General features: G+C 39.4%; 2 protein-coding genes across 4 annotated transcripts in view; one reads left to right on the forward strand and one right to left on the reverse strand.

Annotated features, from left to right (window-relative positions):
- PPP2R2B (protein phosphatase 2 regulatory subunit Bbeta) overlaps positions 1 to 9244 on the reverse strand; it is a 764919-nt gene extending 755675 nt beyond the window's left edge. For 2 of the 3 annotated variants that reach the window (XM_081505076.1, XM_081505041.1), the window contains exon 1: positions 9064 to 9242. The gene's annotated coding sequence lies outside the window, so the exon portion shown is untranslated. Of the gene's footprint in view, positions 1 to 3541; positions 3636 to 9063 lie in introns of all 3 variants that reach the window. The other variant, XM_081505075.1, reaches the window with a different exon arrangement.
- The window catches only part of STK32A (serine/threonine kinase 32A), a 137408-nt gene that overhangs the window by 117998 nt on the left and 2001 nt on the right, over positions 1 to 17409 (forward strand). Inside the window, exons 9-12 of the mRNA XM_081505084.1 lie at positions 4561 to 4677; positions 7262 to 7387; positions 9038 to 9166; positions 17132 to 17196. Of these exons, the coding sequence (XP_081361210.1) occupies positions 4561 to 4677; positions 7262 to 7387; positions 9038 to 9166; positions 17132 to 17196 (437 nt within the window). The remainder of the gene's footprint in view (positions 1 to 4560; positions 4678 to 7261; positions 7388 to 9037; positions 9167 to 17131; positions 17197 to 17409) is intronic.

The following is a 17409-nucleotide window of genomic DNA, read 5'->3' on the forward strand; positions in this document are numbered from 1 at the left end:
ACTTTTCACATTTTGCTTCACTATGAATGATGCTGACTCTTCGCAAACTCACTTCAGCCTCTGGACTTCCTCATCTCTCGAGGCATCCCTCAAAGCTCTTCCTCTCATTCCTTTGCCTATAAAGATATTTCCTAAGATAAACCCTGTTTTTTTTTTTAAATAACTCTTTGAATAAGTTTGGAAGTCACTAAATGAAGTTTGAATAAAGTTCTGCTGCTAAATCGCGTCAGTCGTGTCCGACTCTGTGCGACCGCATAGACGGCAGCCCACCAGGCTCCTCCGTCCCTGGGATTCTCCAGGCAAGAATACTGGAGTGGGTTGCCGTTTCCTGCTCCAGTGCATGAAAGTGAAAAGTGAAAGTGAAGTCGTTCAGTCGTGTCCGACTCTTCACGACCCCATGGGCTGCAGCCTACCAGGCTCCTCCGTGCACGGGGTTTCCCAAGCAAGAGTACTGGAGTGGGGTGCCATTGCCTTCCCCGGAATAAAGTTCAGGAGGTGTCTAAATTGTAGAACTGTTCAGAATCCTTATATTTCATGTAGGTTGTTCATTTCTAACAAAGGACAGACTTGGACTGCCCCAAATTTCTTTTGCAGGAAAAGCCTTTCTCCAGATCTTTTCATACTCAGATCCTACCTATTCTTTATGGACCTTGACAACACAGCTCCTTCTCTGAAGAAACTTTTTCTGATCTCTCTAGCTAAAGTGGTCTGTGTATCTTCCAAATATTTATGTACTTTCTCTGTCTTATATATGGATATTCCCTGGTGGCTCAAACAGTAAAGAGTTTGCCTGCAGTGTGGGAGGCCCTGCAGTGTTCGATTCCTGGGATGGGAAGATCCCCTGGAGAAGGAAATGGCAACCCATTCCAGTATTCTTGCCTGGAAAATTCCATGGACAGAGGAGCCTGGAAGGCTATGGTCCATGGGGTCGCAAAGAGTTGGACACGACTGAGCGATTTCACTATTCTCTTATAACCCTTCTGAATTTAAAACTATTGAAAAAAATATAGAAAGGCAGAAAAATAAAGGTAGAAGTCAACCACATCCTCTAAAGCAAAGTCTCAGTTAAGAAATTAAACACTCCTTTGACCTTCCAAATCTCATCTTTCAGAGTGTATTCACTTCCAAACCTTTTCTGGTTTTATAAGAATAGTCTATTCTCACACACATGCACATACACATTGTTATTGTTGTTTCAGTAAAAATAAAATTATGCTTTAGCCTTTCTGTTGAGACTTTTTCCACTTAAGATGAAATGTAGAACTCTCTACATCAGAACACCTAAATCTATTTTCTGTTTTAGGATTAAAGCCATTTCATAAATGTATTGCCCTTGTAAATTTTTCCAGCTATATCAATTTTTATGTTTTCAATCTCTTCTGTATTATTAGAGTATAAATTTATTAAAGGTGAAGTCAGTGTCTTATATAGTTTAGTATTATCCACAGTATTTAGCTGTAAATAGGTACCTGACAAATGTTTGTTGAATGTATGGGGGAATAAGTCAATACAAATCAATTCTGACATATTCATGGAGAGAATCACCAAAGAGGCTATATGTAATTATGTTTCAAAATATAGCCAACTCAAAGAAATGAAACAGCAACATTTAATTACAACTGCTGCTGCTGCTGCTGCTAAGTCGCTTCAGTCTTGTCCGACTCTGTGCGACCCCATAGACGGCAGCCCACCAGGCTCTGGAATCCCTGGGATTCTCCAGGCAAGAGCACTGGAGTGGGGTGCCATTTCCTTCTCCAGTGCATGAAAGTGAAAAGTGAAAGTGAAGCTGCTCAGTCGTGTCCGACTCTTCACGACTAGCAACAGAAATAAACCACAGAAGAGAGATGCTAAACAATCATTCCCTCCACATTGACAAATTGTGATTTACAGAAAAATATATGCTTCGAGGGCTTCCTTGGTGGCTCAGATGGTAAAGAATCTGCCTGCAATGTGAGAGACCTGGGTTCGATCCCTATGTTGGGAAGATCCCCTGGGGAAACAGGTAAAAGGCTACCCACTCCAGTATTCTTTCCTGGAGAATCCCGGGGATGGGGGAGCCTGCTGGGCTGCCGTCTATGGGGTCGCACAGAGTCGGACACGACTGAGGTGGCTTAGCAGCAGCAGTCACTGAGTAGACTATAGGCTCTACCAGTGTAGAAATCCCATCTGAAGAAATCCTGTCTTCATTGTATCCCCAGTGCCCAGCAGAGGTGCTGGAACATTACAGGCATTCAATCAATATTTGATAAATGAATAAATATACAGTTCTGGTTGTTGATGGCTTAATGTGGATTTTAAAATTTAGAGCTAGAAAAATAGGCTATTGTATAGGACAAAGGCAATTGGACTGTTTGGAACAAGTGGACAGACCATGAGGATTTAAATATATATATATTGAATTCAGTCCTATGGCCTTCTAAAATAAAAGAAAAAATGCAGCATAATCTTAAACCATTTGCTTATAGCATTTGTCAGTTAATTTATTAGTTTATCAAAGCATTTTGTGTATTTAGATGTCTCAGAAGTAGGTTTAGAAATATCAGTGAACTGAAGAAGAAAATTTTAAAAAGAATATATATATATATATACACACACATACATATAACCCCGGAAGCCTGAGTGTGTCAACTTGCCCTAGCTCTTAATGGTAAACATGCAGTGAATCACATGTAGTGACCCACAGTGCCCTTGGCTTGCAAACAGTCAATAAACATTGATGATGTTGATAAGGAACACTCTTTTTCTGGTATTGAGTTACAAGGGTTATTTCCACTCTGTTATTATTGAAACAGACGAATTAATTATGGTTTTGAGGGAAGAAAGTATGTGGCAGGTGTTTTTAAACCTCACATAAAAAAATAAAGTTTGGCTAAGCTCCCTTTTAGGGAGTCAGACCTAGCACTTCCTGGTTCCCTGGGTAACGGGTGTTGACATGACATGTTTAGAATTAAGACTTTTTTCACATCACCTTTATTGATGACTCATCTTCCTATTCATTATCTACATTTATTGGGTTGGCCAAAAGGTTCACTCAGGTTTTTCTACAAGATTGTTTGGAAAAACCTGAATGAACCTTTTGGCCAACTCAATATATCCACCATTCTTTTTACCTTTATTTCAATAATAATAATAATAATAATAATATCTCTCCTGTATTGTGTCTAATATATATCAGTCACTCTACTGAGAACTTTACATGTATCATGTCATTTAATTTTCCCAACAATCCTCTAAGGTGGTTCATTTTACAGAAGAAGGAATCAAAACTAAAATTGACTGACTCCGTTTAGCACTCAAATCCTTTTGCCTTCGAAGCTCAAACATTTAATTATATTATATGACCTTCATATACCTCAAATACTGATATCAACAAGGAAAAAAAATAACCTCTTTCATTTCTCCCGATTTATCAGCCCACAGTCATTGTTCCTTGAAAGAACCAGGCACTTGATAAATGTACATAGCCATAGTCACCGTCCTATTGTTGGTTAATCTAATGTGAAAATTATGTTCATTCAACAAACATATAATGAGCACTTACTAGGTGCTAGGTCCCAAGGGCAAAAGATGCGAATATGGTATCATCTGTAGCTTTAAGTAGCTCACTTCACTTAGAGACAATCCCAGGGCGAAGCCTTTATGAAACAAAGAAATCAGCATTGGTAAAGGCTGCCCTCTAGTGGACATCTGTGAAAATTACTAACAAATTCGTTGCATTTTCCCTCTTCCCCGCCAAGTTGAAATTACAGCAGAGTCTGGCTCTCTTGAAACTAAAAATACTTGAGCCTCATCATAAAATTCTCCACCCAGCTCCACAGAACTAGCAGCTCATTGCAATTGGAGTGGGGATTAAAGTCTTCTGTGTAACCTTCCAACCTGAACTTTGTCTTTATGATTCAAACAGGTAAAAAGAGGTGTGTATCTGGTAAAACTCTGAATCTCTTTATAATCAGCACTTAAATAATAATTTTTGAAACCTCTATTTACTGAGCACTGGGCTTCCCTGGTGGCTCAGACAGTAAAGAACCCGCCTACAATGCAGAAGACCCAGGTTTGACCCCTGGGTTGGGAAGATCCCCAGGAGAAGGGAATGACAACCCACTCCAGTATTCTTGCCTGGCGAAGTCCAAGGACAGAGGAGCCTGGCGGGCTACAGTCCATGGGGACGCAAAGAGTCTGACATGACTGAGTGACTAACACTACACACTGTTCAGTATTTTAGGTAAACACTTGTCTAAGTTAACCTTATAAGACAGCTCCAAACTGACATCTCAGAGGTGGATTTAGCCCACAAAAAAGTTTCTTTTACCCAGAAGGATTACCAGCTTTTAAGAACTCAGAGCTTTTGTGAGAAACTGTAGTCTTTCTGTATCTTTTTAAAAAGCAGGAAATGTGGCAACCATGTACTGTATCTGCATATGGCAACAAAACAATCAGCTGGAGGGGAAAACAAAATCCTATTGATATTTTATTGGTTGAAAATTTAGCTTGGAAACATTTACAAAGCAATGTTTTTCCTTTTACCTATAAAAATGAAGACTCTCACTTCTCTCTTTTAAGAGACCGTATCATATTCGCTCCAGTACTTCCAGCAAGGAAATTGCACACATGTTTGAGACAGCACTAGTGACTTACCCTTCTGCCTGGTCACAGGAGATGGTATCCCTTCTTAAAAAGGTAAGAAGGATGAATGCATGACAAAAGGAAGTGATCAAAAGAAGCAGGCAATCCGGTTTGAAGTTTAAGTTACAGGGACTTCCCTGGAGGTCCAGTGCTATTAAGACTTTGCCTTCCAATGCAGGGGTTGAGAGTTCAAGCTTTGGCCAGGGAACTAAGATCCCACATGCCTTACCACCAAAAAACCAAAACATAAAGAACAAAAGCAATATTGTAACAAATTCAATGAAGACTTTAAAAAAACAGTCCACATCAAAACAAAAAAAAATGGGAGGCCATCATAATAATATACATTTCTGGAGTGGGTTTTGCAGCTAACAGATTTCAAATACCTGGCTTCATTAATAAGGCAATGCACATGTCCTCCTGAATGTCTCAAAGACATTTCAAATTCCGTGTGCCCCAGATGGAATCCTTGAACTCTGTATTTCCTGGACTTTCTCCAGTGTTCCCTCACTCAGTCGCTGGGCTCTCCATCCACCCACTTATACAAGGCAGAACCGGAAATTACTCATCATCCTCATATCCAGACCGTCACCAGGTTGTGTTATTTGACCTTTTAAATACCTTTTGATTCTGACACTTCTCTCCCTCTCCCCTGCTATCTGCTTCCCAGGCCTACTGCCATCAAGTTTTGTTTGTCCTGTACACTTTTACACACTCCATTCTGTTCTCTGCTCTGCCCCACGGGGACCTGTTCAAAGCACAGGTCATTGTTTTCCTATTGTTCTTAGGATAAAGATCAAAATAATTTGGATGGTGTAAAGGTTCTAACTACCCCTCGAGTCTTATTTTGGACTTTTGCCCCCCTTTTGATGACACACAAACTGCTTTGTGCTTCCTTCTCCCTTCTCTTTCCCCTCCCCGACCTCACCCTCATATCCCAGGCCTGTGCACGTGCTAGTCTCACTGCCTAGAACACTGCTCCCATCCCCAGCTCTTCTGGCTCCCTTCTTTAGATGATTACTACTCAATGTGATTCACTAAGTGGTCCAAGTACATTAATTACTCCCCACTGTGTCCATAACATAGAAATTGAGAGAAGTGGTAAAAAAAAAAAAAAAAACATGTATAGCAGTTTGATACTGCTGATGCTTCAAAGCACATGGTCAGTGGACTCCTCTCACTGAACAGCGTACCAGCCTATGTGGTGATGTCAAGCTCAAATCACCAGTTGCACACGGTGTAGAGTTCCATACTAGCCCACAAAATAACACCACATATTAGTTTCAGTGGGTTGGAAATTAAACCAAAGAGAAATATCTAGCCCTTCTGCATAGTTTGAAAAACACAGCTTTAGATCTCAGCTCAAATCTCACTTCTTCAGGGAGCCTCCCTCTATTGTCAGTTCACACAAGCGTGAACTTTCCTTCATCATATTTTTCACAGTTTGAAATTACACATTGCACATGTGTGACTCTTGGGTTAATACCATTGCTCTCAAGCTGCACGAGGGAAGGACCACCTCTGACTTGTTCACCATGGTGTCCTCAGCACCTAACACAGAGCCTGACAAGTGGTAAAATGTGGAATTTGAATTAATGAGGTCCAATGATTTTCATCAGATTTTTCAACGTACCCATGTTCACCGGGAAGATTAAGGATAACTGAGGCAGGATCTCAATCATGTCTATTATGTGAAAGAAAAATGAGGAGCCCAAGAGGATGAACTTGCCTTTTTTCTTAAGAGAGAAAACTGCACAGGTTGTAGCTGGTCAAGGAAAAGAGCTTTGTGGACTAAGACTTCAAAAACTATGTCTCTTGTCTCTGGGTCAAGTGTTCTGTTTTCCAATAGGGATACTGCTGTTGGTGATGTCAAAAATAAAGAATTAGGGGCAGAGGTCATTTTCCATAAGCAAATTTTCCTTAGTTCCAAGACAGCCTTCTCACCCCAGAATTGCACCCTGATGACCCACACTGATCACCTTCAGGCCCATTCTCAAGTGGAACTGCTCCTTCCCATCCGAACCACAGGACTGTAACGATAGTGGTTCTAGGGTGGTTTGAGTGAGGAAACAAAATCTTTAATCTCAGTTCACAAAACCCAGAACTGTTGTAGTAATCTTAATGACATCTTATCTGTGTCACTCCCAGTATATATTGATTAGTTATAAAAGATTGCTAAAATTTTTAGTGTGAAATGAATTTCATATGTTAAAACCAGTGTACATTTTTCCACTCAAGAAGAACAGATTTCTTAGTCACTTTAAACATGGCCTTATTTGAACATGGCCATGTTTAGTCATAGCTAAACCTAACAAAATAGGTTATTACCCCTTTTTTACAGATGGGCAAACTGAGGTTTAGAGAACAAACTTGCCCATCATTAATCAGTTATGGAATCAGGAATCAAACATATTTGACTCAGGAGGACAAGCTGTTTTCACTCACCACATGACCAACTTACAATTCATTCTGACCACTCATTATTATCTATATTATTTGTTTATGGGACTAAGAAAGGGAAACACTGCTTGTTTCCTTCAATCCTATTCCTAAAAATATTTATAGGGAATCTTTATAATTTTTTGCTCCCCAAGTTTTGACCTTGTTCATGATCTTGATGTTTGTATTCCATTGGCAGCTACTTGAACTGAATCCGGACCACCGATTTTCCCATTTGTCCGATATTCAAAACTTCCCATATATGAATGATATGAACTGGGATGCAGTTCTGCAGAAGAGGCTCATTCCAGGATTTGTTCCTAACGTGAGTCAATCCTAAAAAACCCTTAATAACTCTTATTCATTGCATAGTCTTCTGTGTGCCAGATACATACATGGTCTCATCAGATAACCACACCAGTGTTGTAAGACAGCCAACATTCCCGTTTACAGATGAGAAAACCAAGGCACACACAGGGTAAGTTGGCCGACAAAAGTCACATGGCTAGCAGGTGGCTAAGCTGGGATTCCAGTCTAGGTCAGTGTTGGGAGTTCTAGCTCCTAACTACTTTTTTGTGGCTTACTTTTAGTGGAAACAAGTCCTAATCCTACAAATAGTCTTTTCCAGGAAGCTGCCAATTTAAAACATTTTCTCTGATTCCAAAGATGTAGGAATTTGTATCCAAGGCGTTCTGTGAGTCAAAGGACTGAAAGCTGTTTGGGTTGGGTGTTTGTTTTCACCATTTATTCCTCTTCCTCTGGTAGTTCAGGCTTCCCTGGTGACTCAGATGGTAAAGGGTCTGCCTGCAATGCAGGCGGCCCAAGTTTGATCCCTGGGTTGGGAAGTCCCCTGGAGAAGGAAATGGCAACCCACTCCAGTACCCTTGCCTGGAAAAATCCCATGGACAGAGGAGCCTGGTAGGCTACAGTCCATGGGGTCACAAAGAGTCCTACATGACTGAGCTACTTCACTTTCACTGGTAGTTCTACACTGGGAATCATATTCGCGATGACTAATAAGCAAAGGGAAATAAGTCCCACCAGATGTACCTAGCCAAAAAACATCTGTGGACTCCTGCAGTCTACTGAGCTCCAGCCAAGGAGCCAAGTGAGACCTCTAACCCCTCTCTCCCCACAGCCTGATTCTACACATTCAGTTGTAGGCAGATTGGCAGAATAATCATCTCTTAAAAGAGCCTGCAGAAACAATTCAGAGTTTTCTGTTCTTAAGCCCAGGCCAGGTGCCTGCTATGGGCATGTGGGGGTGTGATTCTTCATGTACAAACAGCAGATGGGTGGGTGGGGTACAAAGCAAGAGGCACCAGAAGGCAATGGGGAGGAATTCTGGGATGGGGGAATGCTACCTTCTGGAGCAACAGGGGGTGGGGTCCTACCTGGCCACTCCCCGGGGTCCAGCAGGGACAGCTTGCACTCTTGGCTGACACATGAGGCCTTGGAGATCTAGGCACCTTTCCCGTAGTTTCTACTCTTTCACACGCCACCCCATCAGCACTGCCTCCAGAGACCTTGTGTGTGTGCTTCTCTGATTTAATTGTGAATCTGAATCATCTGGGGAGCTTGTTACACATGCAATTTCCTGGCCTGGTGTTCAGAAACACTGATTCTGGAAGTCTGGTTGGGAAATTAGGAATCAATTTAGGGTGATTCTGATCCACCACTGAACCTACTTTGAGAAACATAGCCTCAAAGGGCAAACTTTAGAAAGATAATCATAATAGGATTTCCTTTCTAACTCCTGGAAGCCTCCTTGGGAGTTTAGAAAAATAAACAAAATACAAAAAGAACATGAAAAACAACGCTGGCGACAAACTACCTAAAACTTTTGAGTGGAAATCCCAGTTGGCTATTCTTGGACTGTTCCTGCAGGACGGAGTTATAATCTCCTTATTCAGACCGGTCTATTTTTAGAATGATACAGGAATGTAAGGAATCAGTCAACCTGTCTTCCTTGCAGAAAGGCAGGCTGAACTGTGACCCCACCTTTGAACTCGAAGAAATGATTTTGGAGTCCAAGCCTCTTCACAAGAAAAAGAAGCGTCTGGCCAAGAAGGAGAAGGAGATGAGGAAATGCGATTCCTCTCAGGTAAGCAGTCTCCTTACACTCAGGGTCGTGGGAATCTTCATGGCTGCTGCTATTTGTTGGAAAGCTTCCGGTGGGTGAGCTTCCGGGTGGGTGAGCTTCCGGTGGGTGAGCTTCCCACAGGAACTGGCAGCTTCGTGACTGTGAGAGGAAGCTGAACACCCCAGCTTCTGAAAGGGAAGCCCTGGGCGTCCCAGCAGCAATCTTTTACTTCTGAATGTCCTACCCAGGCCTCTGCAATTAACTTGATTCCCTTAGTGCCTTCTCCTAACTCAATTTAAATTTTGCGATCTCCTGGAAGGGAATCTAATTGGCGAAGCCTACCTAGGTCAGGTTACCATCCTTAAAATGATGGAAAATGTTGTTTAGTCACTAAGTTGTGTCCCACCTGTTTTGGGCTCCATTCTTTTGAGGAATCACTGGGAGCAGCCAGTCCCAGAGAGGTATATCTGGTCTTTGCTAGAAGCAGAATCTCCTGATGTCAGGGCTAGCAGAAGTAGGGAGTATCCAGTCACAGAAAAGATGGAATTATATGGTTGAGCATTGTTGCTGGATTTCAGGCTGAATCAAATTAATTTTGTAACTACCTACATTATCCTCTGTCAGAGTTTAGAGGTCAGATTTCAGAAAAGTAACTTACAGGGGCTCAGTAGGATTTTACACAGTGGTTTTCTGTATAATAATGATGGTGAAGCATTAAATATTCACCTTGCCTCTAATGATCATCCATGGGCTTCCCTGATGGCTCAGTGGTAAAGAATCCATCTGCCAATGGGAAGACCCTTTGTAGAAGGAAATGACAACCCACTCCAATATTTTTGCCTGGAAATCCTATGGATAGAGGAGCCTGGTGGGCTATAGTCTGTAGGGTCACCAAAGAGTCAGACAGAATTTACCGACTAAACAACAATGATCATCCATTCATCCACTCAATCATCCACCCATCTCCCTACACACTCAACTAATGGTCATCGATTCTTCCATCCTTCTGTATCCATTTGCTTAGGTCATTTTTATTGAATCCCTATTATCTGCCGCATTCTGTGCTAACACTGGGAAGAGATATGAATAAGATATAATTCCTGCATTCACTGACATCCCCATTCTCAGAGATTGCATAATCTTGTGGTTAAAATGGCTCTGCAAACAAGCAACTATTCTCAGTGTTCCTAATTTCTCTAGTCCTCAGGGCATACTTTACTCTTTAATGGTCAGTTAACTTAAGTCCACATCCTGTTTGTCCACAGAACTGGCCTCTGAGCGGATTCCCATCTTTAAGTGTTTTCTAGGGCTTTCCAAGGAATGCTTTGCTGTACCACAAACCCATCTTGCTTGTTGCTTTTCACTTTACCCATCTTCCTCCTAATGATCTGTTGCTCTTCATATCATAACCAACTGGCTTCTCCTAGCTAGCTCCTTCCTTTTCCCCTAGAGAGCTCCCTGTGTAGGCGCCTCTGTTAACAGACCTCCAAATGTAGCCAAGAACAAGACATCACCTTAGTTACAAGTTTTTTCAAGTTTTAGAGATAACAGCAATTTGTGAGTAACTTCTTGCCATGCCTTCCCTGCTCTGTATGATCTGTCTACCTTCCTCCCCATCCTTGTACTATGCCATTCTTGACCTCAACTCAAAACCCTCAAGATGCATAGGCCCTGCTAGTGTCTGGCCCTTGCTCTTCCCTTTTCCTGGAATGTTCTCCTCTTGGACCTTCACTTAAGGGGCTTCCTCCCCTCTTTATACCCCAAATGCCTCCTAATCAAAGGGGAGGTACCTTCTTTCTCAGCCCCTGTTTTTAACTCCTTTCTGACCTTGTGCTTGTGTGCTCAGTCGCTCAGTTGTGTCCGACTCTTTGTGACCCCATGGACTGTAGCCCGCCAGACTCCTCTGTCCATGGGACTCTCCAGGCAAGAATACTGGAGACGGTTGCCATGCCCTCCTCCACGGGATCTTCCCAACCCATGGATTGGACCCATAATTTATAAATATATTATTTATGCTTAATTGTGTGTCTTTTTCTGTCCCACTAAAAAAAGGCTTCTCCTGTGCAAAGACCAGCTGTCAGTCTTACCCACACTGTCTTCATGGTACCCCAAGAGTGCATGTAATATAGTACAGGCTCAACCAGTGTTTGATCAACACATCAAAAGAAGAAAAATCTAAAACTGAACTGTAAAGACTGGTCATTGCTGTTCTTAGAATTACAAGGTCAAGCTCCATCCACAGGACTTCTTCCTGTGATCCCCTCTTGTCCTAGACCTAACCTGTGCCCAGCCACCAGGTCGCAGGGGCAAACTCTCACATCTCCCATGGGAAAGGCTATGAGCCACTCACCCACAGTACAGAACCTCTAACATTTCCTAATGCCAAGGAGAAGAAAAAGCAATTTCTTCTTTTTCCCAGGTATCATGTCAATCTCAGAATCATTTGCTAAGAGGTGGCTTTGCTCATGATAAAGAGAGGGCTTTACATTGTTAATCAAAGTTTACATTCTCTTTACAGTCCTTTTGCTTGTCTTGTTTATAACCTTTTTATTATGGTAAAACATGTATAGCATAATTTTCCATTTTAACTATTAAGTGTACAATTTATTAAGTGCATTTGCAATATTGTGTACCCACTACCATTGTCTATCCAAAAGTTTTCAATACTCCCCAAACCACTGGTTTTTCTTTAATTTGTTTCAGCAATGTTTGTACTTATCAGAGTATAAATCTTTCACCTCCTTGGTTAAACTTATTTTTAGGTCTTTTATACTTTTGGAGACTATGGAAATAGAATTTTTTCTTAATTTCTTCCTAGATGATTAATTACTGGTGTGTAGAAACACAAGTGATTTTTCTGTATTAATTTGTACACTGCAACTGAACTCATTTATGAGCTCTAGTAGCTTCTTGATGGATTCTCTGTAGTTTTCTATGTTAATGTATAGGATTATATCATCTGTATATTGAGATACTTTTAGTTCTTCCTTTCCAGTTTGGATTCTTTTATTGTTTTTTTTTCTTATCTTAAGAGGAAAGACTTTAGCCTTTCACCATTGAGTATCATGCTAGCTGTGGGGTTTTTGTCAATGCCTTTGCTCATGGTGAGGAAGTTCGGTTCTATTGCTAGTTTTCTGAGTGTTTTTATCATGAAGGGTTTTGATTTTTTCAAATGCCTTTTCTGGGCCAGTTGAGACATCATGTGTGTGTTTGTGGTGTGTTTGTGTGTGTTTTCAATTACTGTGAAGTATTACATTGACTGCATTTCTTATGTTAAACCATTTTTGCACTCCAGCAATAAATCATACTTGGTCACAATGTGTAATTTTTTAATATGCTATTGGACTATTTGCTATATGTTGTTTAAGATTTTGTATCTATATTCACAGGGGATATTAGTTTGTAATTTTTTTCCTCATAATGTATTTTTGTATCAGAGTGATGCTGGCTTCATAGAATAAGTTAGAAAACCTTTCCTTTTCTTGTATTTTTGGAAGAATTTGAGAAAGATTGGTGTTAATTCTTCTTTAAGTATTTAGAATTTACCTTTGAAACCATCTGGTCTTGGACTTTTCTTTGTTGTAAAATTTTTTATTATTCTCACTTGTAGATTACTCTTCTGAAATATCTGCTGAGATTTTATTTCTTCTTGAGTCAGATTAGGTAATTTGTGTTTCTAAGAATTTGTCCATTTCATCTAGATGTTCTAATTTGTAAGTGTACAGTTATTCACAGTATTCTTATTTCTGTAAGGTTGGAAGTAATGTCTCCACTTGCATTTATGATTTTAGTTATGTGCATTTTTTTTCCTTTATCATTGTGACTAAACATTTCTCAGTTTTGATATCTTTTCAAACAACCAACTTTTGATATCATTGATTCTATTGTCTTTCTATTCTGTTTCATTTATCTCTGCTCTAATCTTTATTGTTTCCTTCTTTCTGCTAACTTTGTGTTTAGTTTGCTCGTCTTTTTCTAGTTCCTCAGGTATAAAGTTAGGTTGTTGATTTATTTCTTCTGCATCCCATACTTTTTGGCATGTTGTATTTTTGTTTGAATTCATCTCAAAATATTTCCTAAGTCTTTTGTGGTTTATTTTTTGACACACAGGTTGCTTAAGAATGTGTTGTTTAATTTCCACATGTTTGTGGATTTTCCATTTTTCCTTCTATTATTGATTACTAGCTTCACTTCATTGTGGCTAGGGAAAATTTTGTATGATGTTTACCTTTTTAAATTTATTGAGACCTGTCTTGTAGCCTAATATGTGGTTTCCTTAGACTCTTTGAACCTATTTATGGGCTCAGTGATTCAGTCATGTCCAGCTCTTTGCAGCCCCATGGACTGTAGCCTGCCAGGCTCCTCTGTCCATGGGATTTTCTGGGAAAGAAGACTGAAGTGGGTTGCCATTTCCTACTCCAGTGGATCTTCCCCACGCAGGGATCAAACCCAAGTGTCTTCATCTCCTGCATCGGCAGGCAGATTCTTTACCACCAGCGCCACCTTGGAAGCCCAAGCATATTTAACAGAGTTGTTTTGAAGTCTGTCAAGTAAGTCCAGTGTTTGGGCTTCCTCAGGGATGACTTATGTCAATTTATTTGGTTTCTTTGAGTGGGTCATACTTACTGGTTTCTTTTTATACATTGTGATTTATTGTTGAAAAATGACATTTGAAAATTATAATGTGGTAACTCCAGAAACTGGACTCTCTCCTCCCTCCTCCCTCCTCTAGGATTTGCTGGGTTTTGATTGTTGAAGGCTACCGTTGTACTTCTGAGTGACTTTTACAAACTGTTTTTGCAAAGAATATCCTATCCCTTGTCATGCATCATCACTGCAGTCTTTCTTATTTTGGCTTGTGTTCAGCTAACATTTTGATAGAGATTTCCTTAAACACCAGGACCATTTTTAAGTTGCTTTTTTCTTGATTTGGCATTTGGTTGCTATAAACCTTTGATTTCTTTCCAGAGTTTTGGCAGTGTGGGCCCTGACAGTTTCTGCTTTTTTTTTTTGTTCTGCTGAGGGTGGCAGTTTGGAGCTGCCTGTGCCACCGTTTGGCTCTAGTTTCTCCCAATGTTATAGCATCAGTTTGAAAACAAAAAGGATTGTGCTTCAAAACAACGAGCAGTCTTCCCCCAAAGAAAGATCAGAAAGATGATAAATCTCAAAGTAGCACTTTATTTCTACTCAAGGATTTTAAAATGTGAGGATCAATCTCAGCAGCTCACTACATTATCATCATGCTAGTTTATTCATTCATCTGAATCTCAGGGTGTGGCAGGGCATTGGAATTTTTTAAGTTATTTGGGTGATTCAGGTATACAGTCAAAGTTACAACCTACAGTTGTAGAATTAGGCTGATTAGTGTAAAAGCACTATTGTTTTCCTTTTCTCCCTGTGTCTCAGTTTCATCATTTATAAAATAGAGTTTTAGTATTGGTACCTACTTAGACTCAGTACTAGTACCAGTACTCTGGTACTACTCAGAACATAGACTGTTCTGAGTCAGTTAGTACTTGTCTGCCAAAATGGTAGCCACTGTTAAAGAAGCTGTGGTACATATATACAATGGAATATTACTCAGCCATTAAAATGAATGAAGTAATGCCATTTACAGCAACATGGATGGACCTGGAGATTATCATACTAAGTGAAGTAAGTTAGACAGAGAAGAATAAACATCAAATAATACCACTTATATGTGGAATCCAAAAAAAAAAAAATGATACAAATGAACTTATTTACAAACCAGAGATAGACTCACAGACCTAGAAAACAAACTTATGGTTACCAAAGGGGAAAGGTTAGGGGATGGGAGAGGGATAAACTGGGAGTTTAGGACTGACATGTACACACTACTATATTTAAAATAGAAAACCAACAAGGATCTACTGTATAGCACAGGGAACTCTGCTCAATATTCTGTAATAACCTAAATGGGAAAAGAATTTGCAAAAAGAATAGCTATATGTATACATGTATAGCTGAAGCACTTTGTTGTATACCTGAAACGAATACATTGTAAATCAACTACAGTCCAATATAAAATAAAAATTTAAAAAAAGAAACAAAAAATTAAAAGTGCTAACCCTAAAAAAAAAAAAGTTAGCTGTTGTTATGTTTTATTTTTCCCCTCTGCTTCCTGACTTCTCACTTCATTCTTTTCCATGGCTCATGGTATACGCCTCTGTTCATGCTCATGGTAGATGCTCTGTTGTTTCTTTGCTTCATGGATGTTCTCCACTGACCCTGTCTGCTCACCAACCTTTTTAAAGTAAAGAAGCAAAAACACTGATGCACGCCAATCTGTCTGCCATGGAAGCTAATGACCTAAATTCTCTTTTTCTGCCTCCTGAGATTTCCACCTGCTCCAAACCCTTCAGATATTTCTGATGCCATTTGTACTTATACTAGTCTCATCATTGTTTGTTCTCTCATCCCTAAGAAGCACATCCCAAGATTTTTAACCAGTAGTTTTCTTCTCAGTCACCTAAGACCCATTCATTCCCCCATTCTGATTGCTCCCCACTCCTTTCCCTCATACTCTTTCTGGTTTATCCTTTTGACTTGTCCATGTAGCTGCCCTTCTTAAATTTTTCCAGTTAAAGCAGAGGAAAGAGAACATGTTGCACATGAGCCCTTGGGGCCAGGGTTGGGACTCATGACATCTGCAATGCTATATCACAAATTCATCTCTGAGGGTGCATTTTACATCTTTTTTAAAATAAAGCAGAGATATATGACAGAGAAAAAAAAACTTGAGTAAATTTCTGCATTTTATTTGATTATAATCTTGATTTTTAATGTTAAAATATTTTAAAATGTTATCATTTTAAATATTCTTCATGTTAATTTTGTATAACTTTTGCTTATATATTACTTATATGTTTATATTATACATATATTGTCTGTAAAATGTAAATACATAAATGTAGAAACATGTATGTGTATAAAATATATATAAACAAAGTATTATATAAATGTTAAACATTTGTTTATGTACTTTGATATAATATTTTAATGTTAAAATATTTTTTCTAAAATCTTGCTCCAAGGAGCTCTATCAGATCACAGGGATTCCCCATGACTGATACTAGAAACCCTCAGGGTCACAAATCCCCCAGTTTGAGGATAAGAGTGAGGTGTAACAAAGTCTTCTTTCTCTCCTTTGTTTTGCTTCCTTTGCCACTTCTCTGAAATTTCCTCTCCTTTTTCTATGAAAGCATATAATTTATTTATTTTTAATCAGGGTATAGTTGCTTTACAATGTTGTTAGTTTCTGCTATATGAATGGATAGATTGAAGATGTTGTACATATATACAATGGAATATTACTCAGCCATAAAAAGGAATGAAATCGGGTCATTTGTAGAGACATGGATGGAGCTAGAGACTGTCAAACAGAGTGAAGCAAGTCAGAAAGGGAAAAACAAATATCGTATGTTAATGCACACATGTGGGCTACTTTCCTTTTTATAGTTTATTCTTTTAACAATTAAATATTTGTTCAGGAAAGAAAAAAAAAAACCTCCAGTACTTGAGGACTTAGTATTTTCTAATTCTTAGATTTAAAAACAAAAATATTTTTTCCTTTGAGAAGAACATTTTTCATCAGAAGTTTTTTGGAAGGATTTTATTACAGACGTGAACCCACCTGTCTTGAAGCCATGGTTTCTTTGCTAAATGGCTGAAAGACATCAAGCTCATAAACCATAACCCAGGTCTTCTCTTCCTTGCTGCCTTATTGTGGGGAGCAGAGAGTTGTGTACTTTATTCTCTTTCTTTCCTATTTGCTCCTCTGTTAATCTGATTGTGGTCTCACTCTGGCTACAAATTTTCAGATAGCATCTATTTTGAGGACACATTGGTCTTAATTGATTTGGGCCACTCAGTTAAACAGACACTTAGTAAGTTATTGGCTATTTGAGACTCTCCATTTGTCTGCTAACTATGTCTCTATTTTTTTCCCCAATGTTCACCCTGAAGACATGCGTTCTTCAAGAGCACCTTGAATCTGTCCAAAAGGAGTTCATAATTTTCAACAGAGAAAAGTAAGTAACTCCTGGAAGAACAGCAGCTCAGCAAATGATGGACTCTTTCAGTCAGATTTGACTTGCAATGCCTTGATATATTTTTAAACATTTTTTTATTCTAATTATAAAAATGATGCATACCCATAACAGAAAATCGAGAAATTTCATCTTTTTTTCTTGGAAGAGATTTCAAAAATTATAATAGGTAAATTAGCTTAGCATGAGGTCTCT

This window comes from Giraffa tippelskirchi, chromosome 6 (assembly GCF_054371585.1).
Source record: "Giraffa tippelskirchi isolate mGirTip1 chromosome 6, T2T-mGirTip1v1.2.pri, whole genome shotgun sequence".
In the NCBI taxonomy this organism is placed as follows: domain Eukaryota; kingdom Metazoa; phylum Chordata; class Mammalia; order Artiodactyla; family Giraffidae; genus Giraffa; species Giraffa tippelskirchi.